Source organism: Macrosteles quadrilineatus, unplaced genomic scaffold (genome assembly GCF_028750875.1).
Source record: "Macrosteles quadrilineatus isolate MER2022 unplaced genomic scaffold, UCM_ALF_1.0 Scaffold_8__2_contigs__length_117827958, whole genome shotgun sequence".
Taxonomy (NCBI): domain Eukaryota; kingdom Metazoa; phylum Arthropoda; class Insecta; order Hemiptera; family Cicadellidae; genus Macrosteles; species Macrosteles quadrilineatus.
In genome coordinates, this window is record NW_026542601.1 from 69,877,520 (window position 1) to 69,898,121 (window position 20,602).

The following is a 20,602-nucleotide window of genomic DNA, read 5'->3' on the forward strand; positions in this document are numbered from 1 at the left end:
ACGTAAAGATGTGCCAAATTCCCTAGTTTTAATGCAAGATGTTTACGCCACACTACACTATTTTGACAAACTTCCCATGCAAGGATTTAGTCTAGAAAACAGCAGTTTGCCACCAGCTTATTCAAATGGGGTTTCATTGCATACTACTGTACTGTAATGAGTTTTACCGGACACCAATCAGCTGATTATACTGTTTTTAGTAGGTGGCAATGAGTGGTTATAAACAAAAACATAACCTCTCTTAGAGGTTATGACTAGTGATTTTCAGCCCTTTAGTTGGTGGAAATATATAAGGATTTGTACGGATTTAGTAGTAAACTATCGTACGTAACTCGTCCAAAATGTGTGTACCGGACTCGTATGGTAGTCCCACTTAGTTTCAGGACTAGTAACATTATATACTATTCTTTATTTGACTTGATGAAACAAGATCCTTACCATGTTAGATTTGTAGCGAATTTTAAATGTAAAAGAATGAAATTAGTTGAATGGAATAAAAGGCTTTCCTTAAAAATATAACTAACGTACGAGTAAATGGTACACCATTGCATAGTCAAGGAAAGAAAAAAGTTAAACATCAAATAAATAAAAGATATTATTTCTTTGATAACTTTCAACATTATCAACATACATCTCTCATACAAACACCATTCCACAAATATTTACAGTAAACAGCACAAATACTAATTACTTGAAGTTGTTAAAAGCATTTAAAAAAAAATCAGTCATAACAATTTAAAAAAATTTACATCCAGTTTGTTTAGCTAACAAAAAGTTTTAACAAGGTTGGGTTCTTTTCTTAGAAACTAAAATATTCAACTACGAAATCATAGTAGGGCAAGCCAAATGTAACAATTTCTCATCTTAATGTGAGATCTGTAAACTAGTGGAGTTCTAATGCAAATAATTGACAAACTATAATTACTGGATATCATTAAAAACTGTTTCTGTTGGTCAGGTAGTTTAGTCATCATCATCAAACGTTGTTTTGACTCCTTTTGCCTGAGGTTCACCCGAACTATCATGTCTTCTTCCTCTGCCCCAACCACCTCGGCCTGTTAAACAAAAACAGCTTGGATAAAAACCTTGGCAATGCGATACATCGATATACAGTTCTGATCAGTATAGTATAACTGTTTTGTTAGAACAAATTTCGTTCGATACAAACTGCAATACACATAGTTATAGGCGACTGACGGGGTCCGCGGAATTGGCTAACTCTGGAACTCGCTAACCCCATGTTAAACGCCCTATCTTCAAATTTGGTCGATGAGAGGAACTCGCTAACTTGTTCGGTTTCGGAATTGGCTAACTCCGGAACTCGCTAACCCGCTCTAGAGCCGGGTATGCGAATTCCGTCCTCGCACGGAAGTCGCTAACTCGGTCCCTCGGCGGAACTCGCTAACTCCCAATCAGAAGCCTCGGGAGCCGTCCAATGGGAGCCAAACACGAATATTTTTGGCCAGTGTTGCCGAAAGTGTAGTACCTATATCGTATCGGTACCATAATGTCGTATCTATCTATTAATAGGCAATCCTACAATTAATTAGGAGTAAGAGCTACGTAGTCGATAAAATAAATATATTTAGAAGTATGTTTAACATTATTACTATGATTATTATTGTGGAAAATGCATTTTAATCTTACCATAGACTAACCAACACAAGTAAACTTTACATCCCATTGTAAACTTTGAAGCTCATTTTTCGTGTCTAGTTCATGTCCGGTGACACTGATCGCTAGTGTCGACAAAAGTGTGTCACTATTATTTTATAGTTAACTTCATGATTTGTTTTTTAATGTTTGGTTATATAACTAGGGGACGTGTTATTAGTTGTGATTAGAACGTTTTATTTGGTTAAACGAGGTTTTAAATTACTGAAAACAAGAAACAATTGTAAAGAAAACACGACCTCTAAAGACAGTGCACCGGACAGAACTAACAATAAAACTGTCTTCAGCTGATCCATTAGGATGAGAAATCTACTAAGGGAGTATGTTTTATCTATGATAGTAGCTTATTGGTATGCAAAAAGATAAAAATGCACATTTAATTTGGATCTATTACATGTTATGAAATATCTATTTTCGTAGTCCGCCATTTGTTTCTTTTATTCAAATAAATACCATTTTGTAAATTTCTGCAAATAAAATTATTGAGTTCGTATTTATATACTGGGCTTGTAACCTTGAATCATAAATCATAATAAAATTTACACGTTAAACGTAATTAAAGAATTACATTGTAGTGGTAATGTATTTTTAAATAGAGCTATTGAATTTAAATAAATATTTATCAATACTTTATAAAGTGGTAGGCCTAATGTATTCATGGATTGCATTAAAAGTTAGTCTATGCATAAATACAACTTGTAAATTTCTGTTATCGTAGGCTATTAGTTAGAAGTCGGGTCATCCTCTTAATTTTGTTGAATTAATATTAATTTTACGTCTTTCAGTAGGCTTACTTTTTAAAAGTCTGGAGTTTTTCTCTAGGCTGATGCTAAATGGATGCAGGCGTTCTTGTTTGTTACAATTCTATGAATTGGTGGTCATAGCTAAAATTACTTAATCTTATCCAAAAACAAAGCTATTGTCTATTGTGAAGCTCAGTACTGGGCAACGGTGAACCGAGCAATGGCTTGGTATAGTTTATATCGATTGTGAAAGCAATATAAAGGAAACCCAACACTCAAATCAGGAAAATCCGTCAATTCGTTTATTAAGAATCGTGAATTAAAATTACTGTGTCACGTTTTATTATATGAATATTATATCTTCTACTATTTTTTACTACTGGTGCTTAGGTGTACAATCCAAAAACGGTTTTATAACATGTAACATAAATCTGTTTTCCGTGTTTAAGAACTTGCGTGTATTTTAGCTTAGTTTCGTAAAGGTTTAACTATTTAGTACCAATTAAACTGAAATTTCAATATTTTTCATATTCTATTATTTTATTTTATACTGATGGCATTTATATTTAAGATCGAAATCATAAACATTTAACTAACCATTGTACAGTTTAATAAAAAAAACACTTTTTCATGATTTTTTAATTGTCTTTAAATTACTTTGGGCTAGTTATCTGTTAAAAGTGGAATTGATAACAAAAAACAATAACATTTACTGTATCTTTATTGACACTGACATTTTGAAATACGGCAGTGTACGATTATTTTGTCGTACAAGGTTGGCAACGCTCCGTGCAGTGGGCGCGGCCGGGTTAGCGACTTCCAGAGTTAGCGAATTCCGCCGCGAGACAAAATCGAGTTAGCGGGTTCCGGAGTAAGCCAATTCCTGACTGAGACGGTTAGCCAGTTCCAGAGTTAGCCAGTTCCGACACACGACCGAGTTAGCGAGTTCCTGAGTTAGCCAATTCCTACGTCTCGACTGACGCCTATTGGGTCTGATGATGACTGGAGTGTCCAACCAAAATCGATCACCATTTACCATCTTTTTTGTATATTTACCGTCTTGTGAGTAACAGTATAAGCGTGAATATATGTTTTAAGTGTTATAAGACGTTTCTTTTATTCACTTTCAGTTAAAAGCTGTAAACAAATGTTAATCTGTTAGTGTTCTAAAAATAGGAGGTAAATGTAATTTAAATTTGAATGTATACGCAAAATTTGGCCGCCATTTTAAAATTTTCAATTGGACCAAGGTAAAATGTTTTCTAACATGGGTCTTTTCTACTTTAACATAGATACCAGTATCATTAAGATTGGTTGAAACAATCCAAAGATAAAAATGTGTATGCAATAGATACAAAATGGCAGATATCAGGTTAACAAAGCAATAATAGGAAAAGTTTTTTTCTTGATTTTTCAAATTTTGACCCAAGGAATCGCTACATGTCCACACAATTTTAAATACCCTGTATATAAAGATATGAATGTTAAGTTTATGCAAAATATAACCCATGTTTTCCTAATTGTTCCCCCACCCCCTGATTTTTTATAGTCAACCATTGTTACTGATTGGTCTAAAGTGAATATTTCCAACCTACCCCTGCCTCTACCTCCCCCACGTCGTCCTCTGCCTGGCTTGTTATGTTTAGATCGACGGTCCAGGATGGATTTGCGGGCAGACTCTAAGAACTTCTCTTCCTCCTCCCCTTCCAGAGGTTTTAACGTCACTTCCTGTCCATCCTTGAGCTTCAAAATGCCATCCTCACACTCCTTCATAACCTACAGGATAAATTACATCTTATTAACTTTATAGCCATGTGACTGCTACCCTAACTTTTTGCAGGATAACAGATAAAACAAAATTAGAGAACATAACAATACCAAACATTTCCAAGATTATTGATCCAGAGTTTAGAACCTGGAAAAATCATATAAATATTTAAAATCCACACAATACACTTCAGTTTAATCTGAGTTTGGAGTGAGCTTAATCCCTACAAATCCCAGAAATATTTGTAGATAATTTGCACCAATGTAGGCCTAGAAATAAACTTTACAAAATTAAATGCGGTAAGCCTATCGAGAAAATTGTGTTAATGGTATTTCTTAATCAGTGTGTGTTCAAATATGACAAGACACCTAAAGTCACTACTATATGTTAAAAAATCATTTAATAATAAATAAGTAGATTATTTACTATTAACGTAACAACCTCCACGAGCTCATCGAGGGGGCCCCACAGAACTCATGAAAAATATGAAAAATTTTACCTGGTTTTCCAGACACCAATAGTGTACCTTTTACTGTCTATTGTTTAAGTATCACAGTTCTTTGTTCATAACAACAACAATGTAATTAGTTTTAAGTATAAAAATTGATAAAACCTCAGATTTAATGTCAATTTCTAAATCCCTAGTAACTTATGTAAAACCTGCTAAAATGGGGGTTTTCATGTGCTAACAGTGTTTCATATGCGATTACGAAAGCAGATACAGAACATTGCTCAGTGATTAAACCCTTCTTAATTCATCTTAGATCAATAATACAAAGAAATGGCATTTAAAAGTTTTCCCTGTACAATTTCAAAACTCGCCCATAATACCCGGTCTAAGGCTACTCTGATTATCTTATTTTGTTCAAGCAACCTACCTTCTCAGCACTGCCCTCCTCAAACAGTCTTATCCACCCCTCAGAATCGCCTTTGTTGTAGTCTATAAATGCCACAGATATGCCTAATCCCTCAAGTTGTTCTTTCACTGTCTCCCGAACCAGCCCCTCTGGGATCTTGGTCATATGCAGAGTCGCGTTCTTGGGAAGTCCCTTCTCATCTGCCTTATCCTGAATAATGACAGAGAATAATGGAATATTACACAATAATGACGCTGATTGTTCAGAAGCACAAAAGGATTAGGGTGATTAAAGAATAATTCTCAAAACTATTGGCATTCAAGATATTGGTATTATTAGAATTACACAGCATCTTAGCCTCTAGAATCCAAAAAGATCTAAACAATTATAGTTTATCTTGTTTCAAAGTAGTTCAATATTTGGTACAAAGTCAAAACAACAGTAACATACATTTTGATAATATCACTTTAAATAAATCAGAGACCTTAACTATAGGCTAAATCTTAAAAATATATATCTCTTACCTCCATTTCGGATTCTGGCCTCTTTCGCTTCAACATCTTTTGTTCTTTCTGTTCAAGTCGTTCTTTTCGTTTCTGTTCGATGTACTCTTCTCTATAAAGTAACATATTTCTTAAATATCTCAATTTTTTATGTATGAAATAAAAAAATAAGGAATATTTTGTCTAGAAACCAATTTTTTAGAGAAAAATAATTATAATTAATTGTTGACATTGCTAACAATAAACTTCAATACAGACATACCAAGTTATTTTAAGAAAACTTTGAAAATAAATTCAGGCAAACGGAATGGACCAACTTACCTAATAAATGAGTTCCACCTGACAGACAACCCTACAGTTATGCCCCTACAAGATACTTTAACTATTTTCTTAGGTAAGTTAGTTATGTATACCCACCTCTGACTAACTGTTCTAGCTTAGGTGAGGATAAAATCATTATATTGTAATCCTATACTGTAATACGAGCAAAGACTGTGTGTCTGTCTGTCTGTAACATATGTCTCAAAATATAGTGGAAGGATTTTGATTAAATTTTGGAATTAGGGACTTATACCCTTAAAAACGTGACAGCCACTAAAGAAAATTTGTATTCGTTACAAAACACATTTGAAAATTAAAAAATGTAACATTGGTCTTATGGGTTGCCTTTGCCTAGTAACTATGTTGGTTGAACAAAATAACAAGTAAAAAGTTAAATAAAAGACTTGTAACAACTTGTGTTTATAACAAGCCATCCACAGAAGACTAGCAAATTATTATACAATACAGTACAAAGTGATAAACGTCAGTTGTTGTAACTATTGAGCAAATATTATACCACTGAAGATAATTTGATATAAGGGAAAATAGAGCAAGTTTTCTTTATGAGTGTTTCGCGTTGGTGACGTTTGAGTGCAATGGTGTCAACTCAATGTTTCACTCTTATTTAAGGGTGGATTTTACAATTTGTATACTGACTTTTTTATAGTTTACATAATTTGGACAGCTGTATTCAGTTGAATTGAAGTAGTTAACTAGCAGAAAATCCCGGCTTTGCCCGGGTAAAATTATACAATGTGCAATAAGTGGTTATAGAATTAATGTTTTTTTTACTTTTTGCATGGATGTACACTTATCGTGATACTATTAAATCTAGAATTTTTCTTTTCCTACAGTCACCCGACAAAGTGGGCTTCCTTGCACTGATTATAGTGGATGCATTGCACGACATCCAAGTGCCACGACGTCCAATAATATTTATTCAGTGCCACGACGTCCAAAACATAATTTTTGAGTTGTTGCACGACGTCCAAGTGCCACGACGTCCAAAAGTACAGTAACTGCCAAAAATCTGTATTTATACAAGCTTTGGACTTCGTGACACTTGGACGACGTGAAACAGCGCACTATAGAATTGTAAAAAAGTATCATTTGCACGACATCCAAAGTCGCTGCCAGTTGCACGACGTCCAAGTGCCACGACGTCCAATAAATATTTGACTGTTGCACGACGTCCAATATAGCTCAGCGCTGTTGCACGACGTCCAAGCTCCTTCATGATAACCGGTTACGATGACCGGCTACTTGCCGAACAGTGTTCTCTCGTGTAAAATGCTTAATGGAACGTTTATTAGTTATATATACATGGGTATATGTTCTTGTTCAGAAATATATATACTATGAATATATGAACCATTAATTGAAACATCATAAAGTAAAAAAAAAAAAATTAAAAAGAAAAAATAAACAAGGCAACAGTTGGAAAACTATAAGGCTTACATGGTTTGAAAAGTGATGACATTTTGTTAACAACCGATAAACTTCATTATGTTTGGAGTAAGCTTTTAAATACTTATTTTTTCAAGACTAGATGAATGTACATTGATCAACATGATCTTTGAAAACTATTTTTTATACCCTCATTTTAATTTTTACTAGTATAAAGAATAGAATGCCTTTTTAGAACTGTTTTTTAGGCTTCAATTAAATGTTCTTATGTCGCAAATATGTTTATTAATAGTATTCACTTAACATTGACTTAGTTTTATTTCAATAAATTTTGTGTTTGTGTTTTGCTACACCACTTATTAAATTGCAACCAATGAGAATATCATATAAATAAGTTGTACACAGGATTCTTTTGTCTCCCCAACTCTAAAATACAACGCACATGAATTGAAAATGGCATTGTATTCTAATAATAAATACCTTTAATTTGATGTGCATATCAACCTATGCTTCCAGTCAAGATTTACTTCCGACTCCTTGTGGGCCGTCGCCCTGAAGAGTTATTTGGATCACTGAATGTGAAGTTATGGGGATCATTTTAAAGGGAATTTTAAGCAAAGAAGAATGCCGCAAACCGTACTTCAAAAGGACCATCCGTTTAAAAATGACAGTTGTTTAAAGATTTAAAAAAGTGTTTTAATTTAAAGAAATTGGCTAATTTTTAAAATCTTTGAACATCTGCCATTTTGCGCAGGATCAACCTTTTGAAGTGCGGTTTGCGGCATTGTTTTCAGTTGAAGTAGACCTTTAGAATGATGTACAACTCAACATAGGCTGTCATTAAAGATTTTCTTCTGACCCCCGACGGGCCGTCCCCCAAAGGTGATATCCGACCACCATGTACACAGAAAAGTAGCTTACAATTTCCAGTAACGGTATACCAAATGTGGTTGTGATATCGTTTGTCGTTTAAAAGTTATAAAGCCGACCTAAGACTTAACGGTCACCCTGTATATTAATAGGCAAGCATGTTTCTTTAAAACCTTTTTTCTCAGCTTGTGGGCATCGCAGGAAAAATCTTCGCATACTGTTAGAAAGATATTTTTCTGTAGGTGTGCAGAATCCCTTTAAAATTAAAATAGGCTCAGAAATAAGCACAAGACAAGAAATGAATTTGAAATTTGAAAAAAATTAACATGAGCTTTATGGGTTTCCATGCCGGTGACGAAATGACAACGAAATATAAACAGAAAATCAAAACAAATTGAAGAAACTCCAATCACATGTTTTATTTACAGTGTGGGGTGAAAATAGAGAAGTCTGTACATTACAAATTTTTGGTTGAGTTTCGACCACTGGACGACCTCTAGTACTAATGAAATTACATTAACATTTGGTTTGACAGCTACATTTAAGTAATGTAAAATAATGTTTACATTCGGACTATTAACATCATTATTTTAAATTTATAATCCTTTCCCTCTCTGTTCTGATATTCGAGCATTATTTAATACTAGTGTACCTGTTGCTCGAATTCGAGCAATTGCAAAGTATTGCAGGCGTTATTTTAAAACTAATAAAAGTCACAATTTCCGTTGACTTAAAAGAGTCAACTCAAAGATAATGTAATCAATCACTCCACTTCAGTTATCGAAACTGAAAACGAACTCACTCTGAAAACGAACGCTCACTCCACTATTATCGAAACTGAAATGACAACGAACTCACTCTGAAAACGAAAGCTCTTGAGTGTATAATGTGTTTACTATGAACAGCTGTTTTAGTATTATATGCACTTAAAACGAATTATTCGTCTGTTTAAGTAAACAAAATTTTTTCTTCATAAGAAATACATTGGGATTTTGATGGCCTGTGGGGCAAAGCCCGAGGACTTTTATAAACAGGAATTGGTGAAAGGGGGAGTCTACACAAAAAATACTTAATTTTGACACCTCGTTTGTAAAAATCCGTCCATTATTAACGGAGGAGTAGTGTTTCGTAGAAATCGCCTTCACGTATTATATATAAGGATGTTTGAACCAGCTGTGTGGAATTGTGAAATCAAAATTCATTTGACAGTTAGTTCTGGTTGTTTACATTTTTAAATTATGTAGGTTTGCTCTTGTTACCATGGATACCATCAATCAATATTTTAAAATCTCTCACCTCAAATTTTTGAAAGCCCACGGGGCAGAGCCCTAGGACAATAACGAAGAGGGAATAGTTGTATAATATGTATCCTCGGAGCTGTAGCTTCATTTACGTGCAATTTGAGCCCAGTCGGTTCAGTACTTTTTGAGATTAGGCTATCTCATACAAACACACAGACACACACACCCACACAGACACCACCTCTTCTTTATAATAGTATAGATAGATAGATAGATTACTATTATAGTATTATATATTGTCTGTGCTATGGCTAAAATTCGTTTTTATTACTGCATCAGCTGGAGACACTCTCTGAATATCTGCTTCAACCATTTGTTGTTAAACATTGATCTCGTAAAATAGTGAAATTATTTTTCGTATGCACTAATAGAGCAAGGTTTGTACTAAAAGAAACCCTTCTTTTAGTTTAAAAAATACATGTATCACATTTTTGACCATTGTAGTAACATCATTATAGCTTAAAAAGTTGATAAGTTATAGTTTACATAATATTTAGCACATTTGACGGATAAACCTTTTTTGAATTCGTCATATTATAAGTGTATGAAAATTCATATATCTGTGTATCAATATCTACTTATCTCATTTCTGTTCAATGGAAGTTATACAATTTCAATGATACCGGTACTTAAATGGGAAGTCTTACAGCTGTTATAAAACTGTGCATACATTTGATCTTACGAGTAAATTTGCTACCAATTGATATAGTATGACAATTCTATTCTCCTGAAGTACTTAGAACTCTACCACTACTCACATTAAACCTACCATATTTACTTTTGGGCTAGTGATTAATTTATTGTATTAATCATACAATATAGTGAATAGTGTAGTCTTTTATTTATTTCGCTTCTATGACATAGCTCTATTTTGTAGGAATCAATTATGCAATCATAACAACAGAAATACTGCATCATTACATTTTACGGTGACATAGTATTTATTTTACATATAAAAAATTTAAGCTAATGCAATAACTAGTTCAATTAGAACCATTGAATATTGAATAATTTAAACATTAATCGAAGACGAAGCGGTTGACAACTTTCAAACAGTTAACTAGGCCTAATCGCCTTCAAAACTAATATTTCAATAATTGCAATGCGAACTGTATGCACTGAGGTCGGCAAACAGTGTTCACTGTGTGCAGGCACTTTGGACGTCGTGGTACTTGGACGTCGTGCAACAGTCAAATATTGATTGGACGTCGTGGCATTTGGACGTCGTGCAACTGGCAGAGGCTTTGAACGTGGTGCAAATGATACTTTTTTACAATTCTATAATGCGCTGTTTCACGACGTCCAAGTGCCACGACGTCCAAAGCTTGTAGAAAGACTATATTTTTGGCAGTTACTGTACTTTTGGACGTCGTGGCACTTGGACGTCGTGCAACAACTAAAAAAATACTTTTTGGACGTCGTGGCACTGGAAAAATATTATTGGACGTCGTGGCACTTGGACGTCGTGCAACATTCCCATTATAGTACATTCTGCTGATTGCCGCTTTTGCCGCACACTTTTTACCGCACAACAAAAAAGTGTGCTTTTATTATGCACTATTCTTTGTAGCACATCTATATCTATCTATATATTAATATACTTATTTAATACGCAGGCAGGTTTTTTGTGACAATTACTCCTCCGAAACTACTGAACCGATTAACATGTTTTTGGTGTCATTGGAAAGAGCGTAATGTGAAGTTGAGTAGGAAATAATTAGAGAGTGAGTGCCTGGGGCCCTTTAAAGTTTTGTATTTCTCCATAAGATTAACATGGGAAACAAATATTGTTATGAAACTCCAGCTGTTGTCAGAAATTGAAATTACAGTGAGAAGAAGAACATATGTTAATTGTAAACAGTCAATAAGTTTGCTAATTTAACAGTTTGCTATAAACATTTATTGATTTGGCGAGAGAGGCTGGATAATTTGATAAACTAAAAAGAAAACTGAATTAACACTGTGCTGCATTTCTTAGTAGTCATTAAAAGAGCCGATTTGTAAAGTATAGAAACATAGGAAAGTCATAGAACAACATCAAGGAGAAGAAATAGAAATAATGTTTTTTTTTTAGAATTTACAATCGTTATTATGGACAACCCTAATGCGGCTATGAGTAAGGCTATTTGTAGAAAACACTAAAAAACAAGATCAGCTTTTAAAAAATGATAAGATATTTACAAGAAATGTTGATTTTATCGATCTGTTATGTACATCTTGAGTATTTTCATAATCTTTGAGTGGAATCTTTCAAAGTTATCAGAAGATATGACTGTTATTCGTTTTAAAATAACGCCTGTAATATTAGCAATTGCTCGAATTCGAGCAACAGGTACGCTAGTGCTTATTTAATACGCATTCAGGTTTTTTGTGACAGTTACTCCTCCGAAAATACTGAACGGATTGACATGTTTTTGGTGTCATTGGAAAAATCGTAATGTGAAGTTGTGCAGGAAACTTTCTTTATAGGGAAATAATTAGAGAGTGAGTGCCTGGGGCCCTTTAAAGCTTCGTATTTCTCCATAAGATTAACATGGGAAACAAACATTGTTATGAAACTCCAGCTGTAGTCAGAAATAAAAAGTGAGAAGAAGAACATATGTTATTTGTAAACAGTCGATAAGTTTGCTAATTTAACAGATTGCTACAAACATTTACTGACTTGGTTGAAATTAAATATTTTCTATTTGAATTTGGGTTGGCGTAAATATTACAATGGACAAAAGCGAGAGAGCCTGGATAATTCGATATACTAAAAAGAAAACTCAATTAACACTGTACTGCATTTCTTAGTAATCATTGATAGAGCCGATTAGCAAACTATGGAAACATAGGAAAGGCATAGAACACCACTAAAAGAAGAAATAGAATGTTTTTTTAGAATTTATAATCGTTATTGTGGACAACCTAATGCGGCTATGAGTAAGGCTATTTGTAGAAAACACTAAAAAAACAAGACCAGCTTTTGAAAAATGATAAGATATTTACAAGAAATGTTGATTATATCGATCTGTTATGTACATCTTGAGTATTGCCATAATCTTTGAGTCGAATCTTAAAGTCATCAGAAATTATAATTGTTAGGTATTCGTTTTAAAATAACGCCTGTAATACTTAGCAATTGCTTGAATTCGAGCAACAGGTACACTAGTGTTTCCTTAAATTGCAACTAAAATATTAACAGCAATCAAATTATCCAGCTGATCATAATGTAATCAAATATGTTCTTCATAAGGATAACATGGGAACTTTTAAAAGCCACTGGGGCAGAGCCCAAGGGACTTTTTCACAAATGTAAGGTCAGTTTACAAATCTACACACCTAGATGAACATTTTGGTAGGCCTACATAATATGTGGGGTTGAATCTTAAAACAAAAAAGCCTTATTGTTCACAAAGTTTCATGTAGTGCATTAATATTATAGATAGATAGATAGATTGTATTACAATAGTTAACAATATACGCTTGAAGCGGACTCATCTGTCTTCAGCTAAATCATTATACAGTAGAGTCCCGCAAACTCGGCACTCGATAACCCGGCAGTCTAAATAACTCGGCCATCACCTGGCTCAGAAAATTTGTGATTTTTAGTTAAATATGTATGTACAGTATACATTTTTTTATTTCCTAACGCACCAAGGACTTGTTTCACTATATCTGATGACTTAATACCGACTTGTAATATAAATATAAATAAAAAAGGCGGTTGAAAAGCTTCAAAACTGTATTGTTAAGCCTAGTTCCCGATAACCCGACATTTCGCAAACTCGGCACCCTTTCAGTCCACATTACGCCGAGTTTGCGGGACTCTACTGTACAAGAGTATTTTAGAGAGTATGCTCATTCTGAAGTTTTCCCTTAGATTGCTTTTACAATAAAAATAAACTATACCGAGCTATGGCTCGGCCGCCCGGTACTGTTTTTAGTACACTTAAAGACTGCATAGACAGGCATTGTACTTACTGGAACATCTTGATAAGCACCTCATCACCATATTTGACATCCTCTCTAGCTAAAAAAGCTGAAGCGGCCTCCCGAGATGGAAACTTAACAAACACCGACCCCTTGAACTTCCATGTCTTGGTGGCTTTGTCTTGCCAGAATCTCAACTGTAAACAAGAAAAAACTATATTTTTAAATTGTGGAATGGGTAGAAAGAACGATAGACAGAAATCCAACATTGATGTCTACTAAATAGTTCAGATTCTACCCTAACAGACAATGGGATTTTCGTAAGTGTAGGCCAGTAGAAACGAGGATACATAAGAGAAAAAGATAACCTGTTAGGAGACACTTAAAGTAGGCTATGGATATAGTGGCACATGTTGCTGGGACCAGTGCTCAATTTGAGATGAAACAACAAAAATGATGTACTGTTCACATGAGCAATTTAAAAATAGCCAATATTATTTTGTTAATAACTGTGATTCCGACGTAGGCATGATAATTTGAAATACCAACACTCGCAACACACAAGAGACAGTAAAATTTAGGTTTGCTACTACTGTAGTGATGTGCATATCGATATGTATCATTTCTAATATCAATACATGGACCGGAAAATTTTCCTCCCAGCTTCCTCCCCTTAAATGTAGTAGTGGAAATTTGATGTTTTACTCTACAATCCTCAAAAACACTGATAATACCCCCGCCGCAGCAAACCTGCAGACTAAGTGAATTTTGATTTGCCTGATTAGATTCTCAATTAAATCTATTCAAATAACATTAGGTTTAACGAGTACCTAGGTTTGCTGCCTACAGGGAGGGTAATAAAGAGTTTTTTAGTAAAATATTAATAGGTTAGTATAAAATAAATAGATTAGCCAGGTTTGATCCAAATATATCCATAAACAAGCAAACTACAACAGTTTAGTAATTCTCCATAAGAATAGAAAAACATTGGAATTTTTAATTTACAATTTTCTCCGTAACCAATAATCATACAGAAACACTTCAATATGGCCTACTAAATTATTTGTTTTTTAAAGGTCCTCAAAATGGTCTAGAGAAATTTGGGAGATTTTAAGTTTTGAGGGTCAAAAACAAGAAAAACCAATTTTTACCCCATAAAACCCCGTCCCCATGGTCCGATCATGCTGGTTCGCGAACTCGTTTGAATAAACGTAGGTTTACACAATTGTACCAAATTTCATCGTAATCGGATCATTTTTGCTCGAGTTATCGTGCTAACGGACACAAATATATTATACATTGTAAACATATTTAATTTGTATTTTATTTAGTCTGAAATCAGCCATAAGGAAACGAATTAATATATAAAAACAAAGTGATAATAGAAAGATTAAATACACATTTTACTGTACTACAAACGGTTACGATTATTAGGAATTCGTAAATACAAATAAATAATGAACTATTACAGCTGTGCAGTACGAGATCTCAGGGTCTCGTACAATGACGTCATATTCATTTCCTGGGCTGGCTGAAGATTGTCAACATTAGGGATGAGTCGAATCCGAATCTCGAATCCGCCGAATCTCAAGAAAAGATTCGGATTCGAGATTTGAATGATAGGATTCGAGAATCGAATCTCGAATCTACCAAGATTCGCAAGCTTAACGAGATCGAGATTCTAGGCCAAGAACGAAAACGAAACGTTTGAGTTGAGTGAGAGAGAACGGTTTCCGGTCCGGTTCAAACAAAGACCCTAACGGTAAACAATAAACATGCAGTCGTCTGCATTCTGCAATGTAACACAGCCCAAAATGATTGCCTTCTTAACTTCTTACTTTACTTCTTTTCTTATTAAAAGTCCAGTGTTGCCACAACCATTTGTTTCCTACACGAAAACGGTGCATTCGTTCCAATATTAGAAGAGTTCTGTTGGTTATTGGTTAACGCTGATCAGAGCGTATTGAGCGTAAGGAGAGCAGACTGACTAACTAGACTAGTTTAGTGGGGGTTGAGGGATGCGCGATTGCGAACTGCGAGGTTTCAGTTGGAATGAATTCCTTTATTGAAATGTTCGTTTTCGATTGTTTCGGATGATTAATTCGAATGGATTAATTGGAAAAATCCATTCGTTTTTGCTAATGCTATCAAGTACATAAGGATAATTAATAGCATAAGTTTCTTATGTTATTAAAATCCGTGTATATTTTGCAAACTGTTTAAGTCAGCTATATTGGCAAATTGAATGACTTTAAATTGCAATATTAATTTGTGCGGATAAAATGAACCATCGAACGGTAATTTTGAATGCAGCATAAGCCTTCGATCACTTTTCGAATGGATGAAACAATCGATTAATCGAAACGTTTGAGATCGCATCAATAGCAGACAGCAGACGCATTTTCCAATACCAAGCAATAATCATTCCAATTTCTTGACCCTAGTCTTGTCGTTGTTTGGATTGAGATTGAGAAGCTTCGTATTTTACAGTACTGTGTAATGTAACAAACTCTTTGTCAAATAAAGCAAGTTACTATTTTCCGTATTCTGTTCAGTTCAGTTAATCTTTTTCAACTTCAATCGGCAATATTTTGTTGCCAAATGACAATCGTAATCGTAATCGTTCTTGCTAGTGAGTGTTAGTTGAACTGAACTTTAAATTTGTTCGTCGTTCGTCTTCTGCTGTTCTGCACGACTGTAGCCTATTACCGTAGTAATTGGACATCAAGACTTTTAATGATGTTATTGCTGACTATAAACGAATAACTTACTTTGTTAGGTATTTTTCCAGTGAGTGAATATTGTGTGAAGGCTTAGGCTACAAGTTATTGTTTCTATTTGATTTGGAGCAATAGGCTAGGCTTAGGTTAGAGCCTACTGGATTTTCTTTTGAAATTTATTCGTCTTCTGCTGTTCTGCTCGAAGTGTATTATCGTAGTGTATTATATTAGGACATCAAGGCTTTTAATATTATTTCTGACAATGACCAAATACTTTGTTTAGGTTAGGTGTTTTAGTGAATATTGTATGCAGGCTTAGGATAGGCCTACAAGTTATTGCTCTGTTTGATTTCGAGTAAGTTAATAGGTTAGGCTTAGGATACTGGATTTTCTTTTTCTAACCATGAGTTCGGAGGTTTGGAAATATTTTAAAATTTGCTCAGACAATACTAATTTTGCTAAGTGCAGTTTGTGTTCAAAGGTGATATCTCGAGGTGGTACAAGTAAAACAACATCAAGTTTATCTAAACATCTCCGAACCATGCATGCAACAAAAGTCACCAAACCCAGCTCTAAAGTAACATTCTTTAAAGGTAAGAAACAAGAATCAAAGACATTGCCTCTATCTTCACCATCAACATCAGCTGTTAAAGAACCTGTGTTTGGGCCTACTGAAGAAGAGATAGCCGTGGACGATCCAATGGGACCCCAAACACCATGGAATGAACCTTTATCAATTGACATTGACACTAGTTCAAGTAGTATTGACAATGTGACAGGGGGAGATTGCTTGACTTCACCTGAATCAACAACCAATATTTCACTAACTCCAGATTCTGAAAGTTCTATCCATAGTTCAACTCCACTTCCATTTTCTCAACTGAGTCCTCCAGCAGTCCCAATCTATCCAAAAACAATAAAAATTCCGCAAAAGCAGACTACTATCAAAGGGATGTTTGAGAAAAAAACTAAATTCACACCAAATGATCCAAGGGCAACGCAAATAGACAAGTTAATTGCAGAAATGATATGTCTAGACCTGCAGCCAATTTCTGTTGTCGAAGATGTAGGTTTTCGGAGGTTGCTTAACCACTTTGAGCCAAGATACAATGTCCCATCTAGAAAGACATTTTCAAACAAAATACTTTCAAAAATGTTTGATAAAATTCAAACTGAAGTGAAAGTAAACCTTCTTCATGCCAAACACGTTGCAATTACAACTGATATGTGGACGTCGGTTGCTAATTGTGATTACATGGCCGTTACTGCCCACTACTTTAGTACAGATTCTAATACTATGGTCCACAAATGCTTGGAATGTGTGCCATTTCCAGACATCAGTCATACCGCTGTCAACATCCTAAACTTTTTAAACCAAGTATTCGAAAACTGGGGGATTCAGGACTCAATTGTTGGCATTGTTCGAGATAATGGTGCTGACATAACAGCTGCGTTAAATAAGAGCAAGTATGACGCTTATCCATGTGTTGCACATACACTTCAACTTGTAATAAAAGATGGATTTATGGAAAACGTGAAAATAGCAAATCTTGTGAAAAAGGCAAAAAAAGTAGTAGGTTGCTTCAAAAAGTCAGCGAAGAACACAAAATTATTGAAAGGACTTCAGAAACAGCTAAATATTCCAGAGCATCGTCTTATTCAAGATGAACCTACACGCTGGAATACAACGTTTTATATGCTAAAGCGGCTTGTAGAGCAAAAGGATGCTCTTACACTTATGTCAGGGAAGCCTGAAGTGAGTCTCCCTGTCGAGCTGACATCTGATGACTTCAGAACAATGCAAACTGCAGTTGAGATCCTTGAGATTTTTGAAACCGCTACACGGCAAGTCAGTAAAGAATCTTCATCAATTTCTGAAGTAAGTTTTAGGTTAAGAAGCTAATTAATGTTATATTATAATGTACAAATAATAATAAAGAATTCGATGTAGGTAATGTTTGGCAAAATACATACCGTACCGGTAGCCTATTTGAAATAGGCGCATCGGTGATCTTAATAAGGTAGGCCTATCTAAAAAATTAAACTGGTACAGTTTCTTAACTGGGCTACGCAGATATAGATTGAACGTAATCATTGATTAAAAATATCGAGTAGGCCTAATAATAGATATTTTTCGAGTAGGCCTAATAATAGATATTTTTCGAGTAGGCCTAATAATAGATATTTTTAACTATAGGCCTAAATTATAAAAAAATGAAACCAAACCTAACTAACCAAACTTGCTGTAAAAATAATCGAATGAAGGTTTACTAATCAAATCGATAGTTTTAATCGATATTAGCGTAATCATAGTCCAGTTAAGAAACTGTACCCAATTCAACTGACTTAAAAATTTAAGTTAGGGCCTACAAATAAGTTCAAACATAGCCAAAAGAAAAAACACTTGCTTCAAAAACATTTTGGCAGATTTTTTTACCATATATAGAAATCAATACTTTTCAAGTGAAGTCTAGAATTTTAAGCTTCACCTAACCTTTTATTACTAGATCAACTTTAAATACAAAATGTTACATTAAAAACATTAACACTGTACGGTACATTGTTTACTGTACACTAAAATTGTGGTTTTTCTTAGTGACATTAATAATAAATACAAAACCTACCTGCCCAGCGTAGGCCTACTATTTAGCTCTTTAGCTCCACATTTGTTAAATGTTAATAATAGGCTATTTACTTTCACCAAGGTAATATTAAATTTTTATTTTAACAAATTACTGATATAAAGTTTGTAGGCCCTATGTTTCACTGTCCGCTTGAATAAATACAGTACCGTAACAATTTAAGTGGAAATGCAATCTTACTCACAGTTGTCTAGGGAATAATATGTTTAATTGAGATAGGCTTAGTCTACTCAATGCACATGATCAAGCATTTTTTTTTTGTACTAGGGTTAGGCATAGGCCACTAATTTCCGTATAATACACAAGCAACTGAAGCAAAGCAACCATTTGGAAAGTTTGGTTAGTCTTGGTTGGGTTATAACAAAACAAAAAGAGTCTAAAATCAGTGGCCTAAGCCTGACACATAAGTAGGCCTAATGTTTTCCTTTCCTGATTTTAGGCTTATTTGTATTGTTTCAGATTATACCATTAATAAACACAATTGCCCATTTCTTGGAAAATTTGAATGTGGCTGGATCTGGATTAATGGGACTAAAAAATGACTTGGTATCGTCATTAAAACGCCGATATCCAAACGTAGAAGAAGATTCCAGCTTTGCCATTGCGACCATACTGGATCCACGGTTTAAATCAGCTCCTTTCCAAAATGAAAGGGCACTGGAGGCGGCCAAAATAAAAATCCTGGATGAGATGGGGAGATTGGAGGAGGTCTTGTCAGAACCTCCTGCCGAGGATGAGCAAAGCAGGAATGAAAACCAGAAGAACTTTTGGAGTCATTACTCATTATTCACAAAAGCAAGTCAAACTGTGTCAGTTCCTTCTTCTGAAAATTCAACTTTAAATGAACTGCAAATGTACTTGAGTGAAAAACTGGTTGAGCATACGGAGGACAAAAATGCAGTATACACCTACTGGAAGTGTACACATTTTTTAAAGTTAAAAAAAATTGCGACTAAGTATATGTGCATTCCCCCTGCAACCGTATTCAGTGAGAGACTGTTTAGTAGTGCTGGGCTAATTTGCGACAAGAAACGAAATCGGCTTGATCCTGAAAGAGTGAAACAGCTTGTATTCTTGCATAAAAACTTGCAATAGGTTTGGTTGCTGTTAGCATCACAGACTACAATCTATCTGACAATTAAATTGGTCCATAGTCTTTTTTAGCATCTAACGTTTCTCTACATACACATTTAAAGCACTGTATTTCAATTAAATGGTACTTGTTTTTTTTATTATAAAAGGTTGGTTTGTGTTTTGGGCAAGGTTAAAAAATAAATTAACTCATTTGTGTTGAATTATATGTTTTATTTCTTCTGTCTCCTTCCAATTTGTGGATCTTGATCATTTCATGTTTGTAGTTAGGAACATGGTAGCCTACTTATGTTAATTATCTAATAAAGGTACCTACTAACCATGTTATTTTTTGACCAAAACATAGTTTTACTTAAATAATACCAAACATAAGCCTATTAGAAACTGAAACAGTAGTTTGAGTTTGAGGAGTATTTTTATTATTCAAATTAGGATTTTTGAGAGGATTAGGTTAGGATTCGAAATTCAGGATTCGAGACTCGAGATTAGATTTTTTTAAGATTCGGATTCGGATTTGAGATTCGAAATTCCTGGATTCGACCATCACTAGTCAACATTGTACTGGTTCACTTAAACAAACACTCAGTGCTCTCTCTCTCTCTCTCATTTCTTTGCTAGGTTATGATGCGCAAAAGATTACTGCTCAACGTAATCTCGGGGTCTCGTATCGCGGGTCTCGTAATCATAGCGGACGAACCTATCGCTCGTAAAGCACCATTGGAATAATGCAGAAAAATATACAAGCGAATGTGTCAAATGAGCATATACCTAATTTCCTCCTTGAGTTAGCCA

At 34.5% G+C, this 20,602-nt stretch overlaps 2 protein-coding genes across 3 annotated transcripts in view; one reads left to right on the forward strand and one right to left on the reverse strand.

The window, feature by feature from the left end:
• Nucleotides 1-577: 577 nt before the first annotated feature.
• Nucleotides 578-20,602, reverse strand: part of LOC129001669 (la protein homolog) — a 31,612-nt gene continuing 11,587 nt past the window's right edge. For both annotated transcript variants that reach the window (XM_054429047.1, XM_054429046.1), the window contains exons 6-10: nt 13,408-13,553; nt 5,567-5,657; nt 5,064-5,252; nt 4,013-4,193; nt 578-1,055 (exon numbers count right to left, since the gene is read on the reverse strand). In XM_054429047.1, the coding sequence (XP_054285022.1) occupies nt 964-1,055; nt 4,013-4,193; nt 5,064-5,252; nt 5,567-5,657; nt 13,408-13,553 (699 nt within the window). In that variant the 3' untranslated portion in view covers nt 578-963. The remainder of the gene's footprint in view (nt 1,056-4,012; nt 4,194-5,063; nt 5,253-5,566; nt 5,658-13,407; nt 13,554-20,602) is intronic.
• On the forward strand, nt 17,438-20,013 carry LOC129001670 (zinc finger BED domain-containing protein 4-like). Its single transcript, XM_054429049.1, has 2 exons — nt 17,438-17,955; nt 19,178-20,013. Exons 1-2 carry the CDS (start codon nt 17,602-17,604, stop codon nt 19,811-19,813), a joined length of 990 nt encoding a protein of 329 aa, XP_054285024.1. The 5' UTR covers nt 17,438-17,601; the 3' UTR covers nt 19,814-20,013.

Excerpts from the sequence above, each read along its gene's own strand:
- LOC129001670 (XM_054429049.1), top strand. The coding sequence starts at position 17,602 with ATGGAAAACGTGAAAATAGCAAATCTTGTGAAAAAGGCAAAAAAAGTA. Across the intron at positions 17,956-19,177 it reads AATCTTCATCAATTTCTGAA|ATTATACCATTAATAAACAC; the intron begins GTAAGTTTTAGG and ends GTATTGTTTCAG.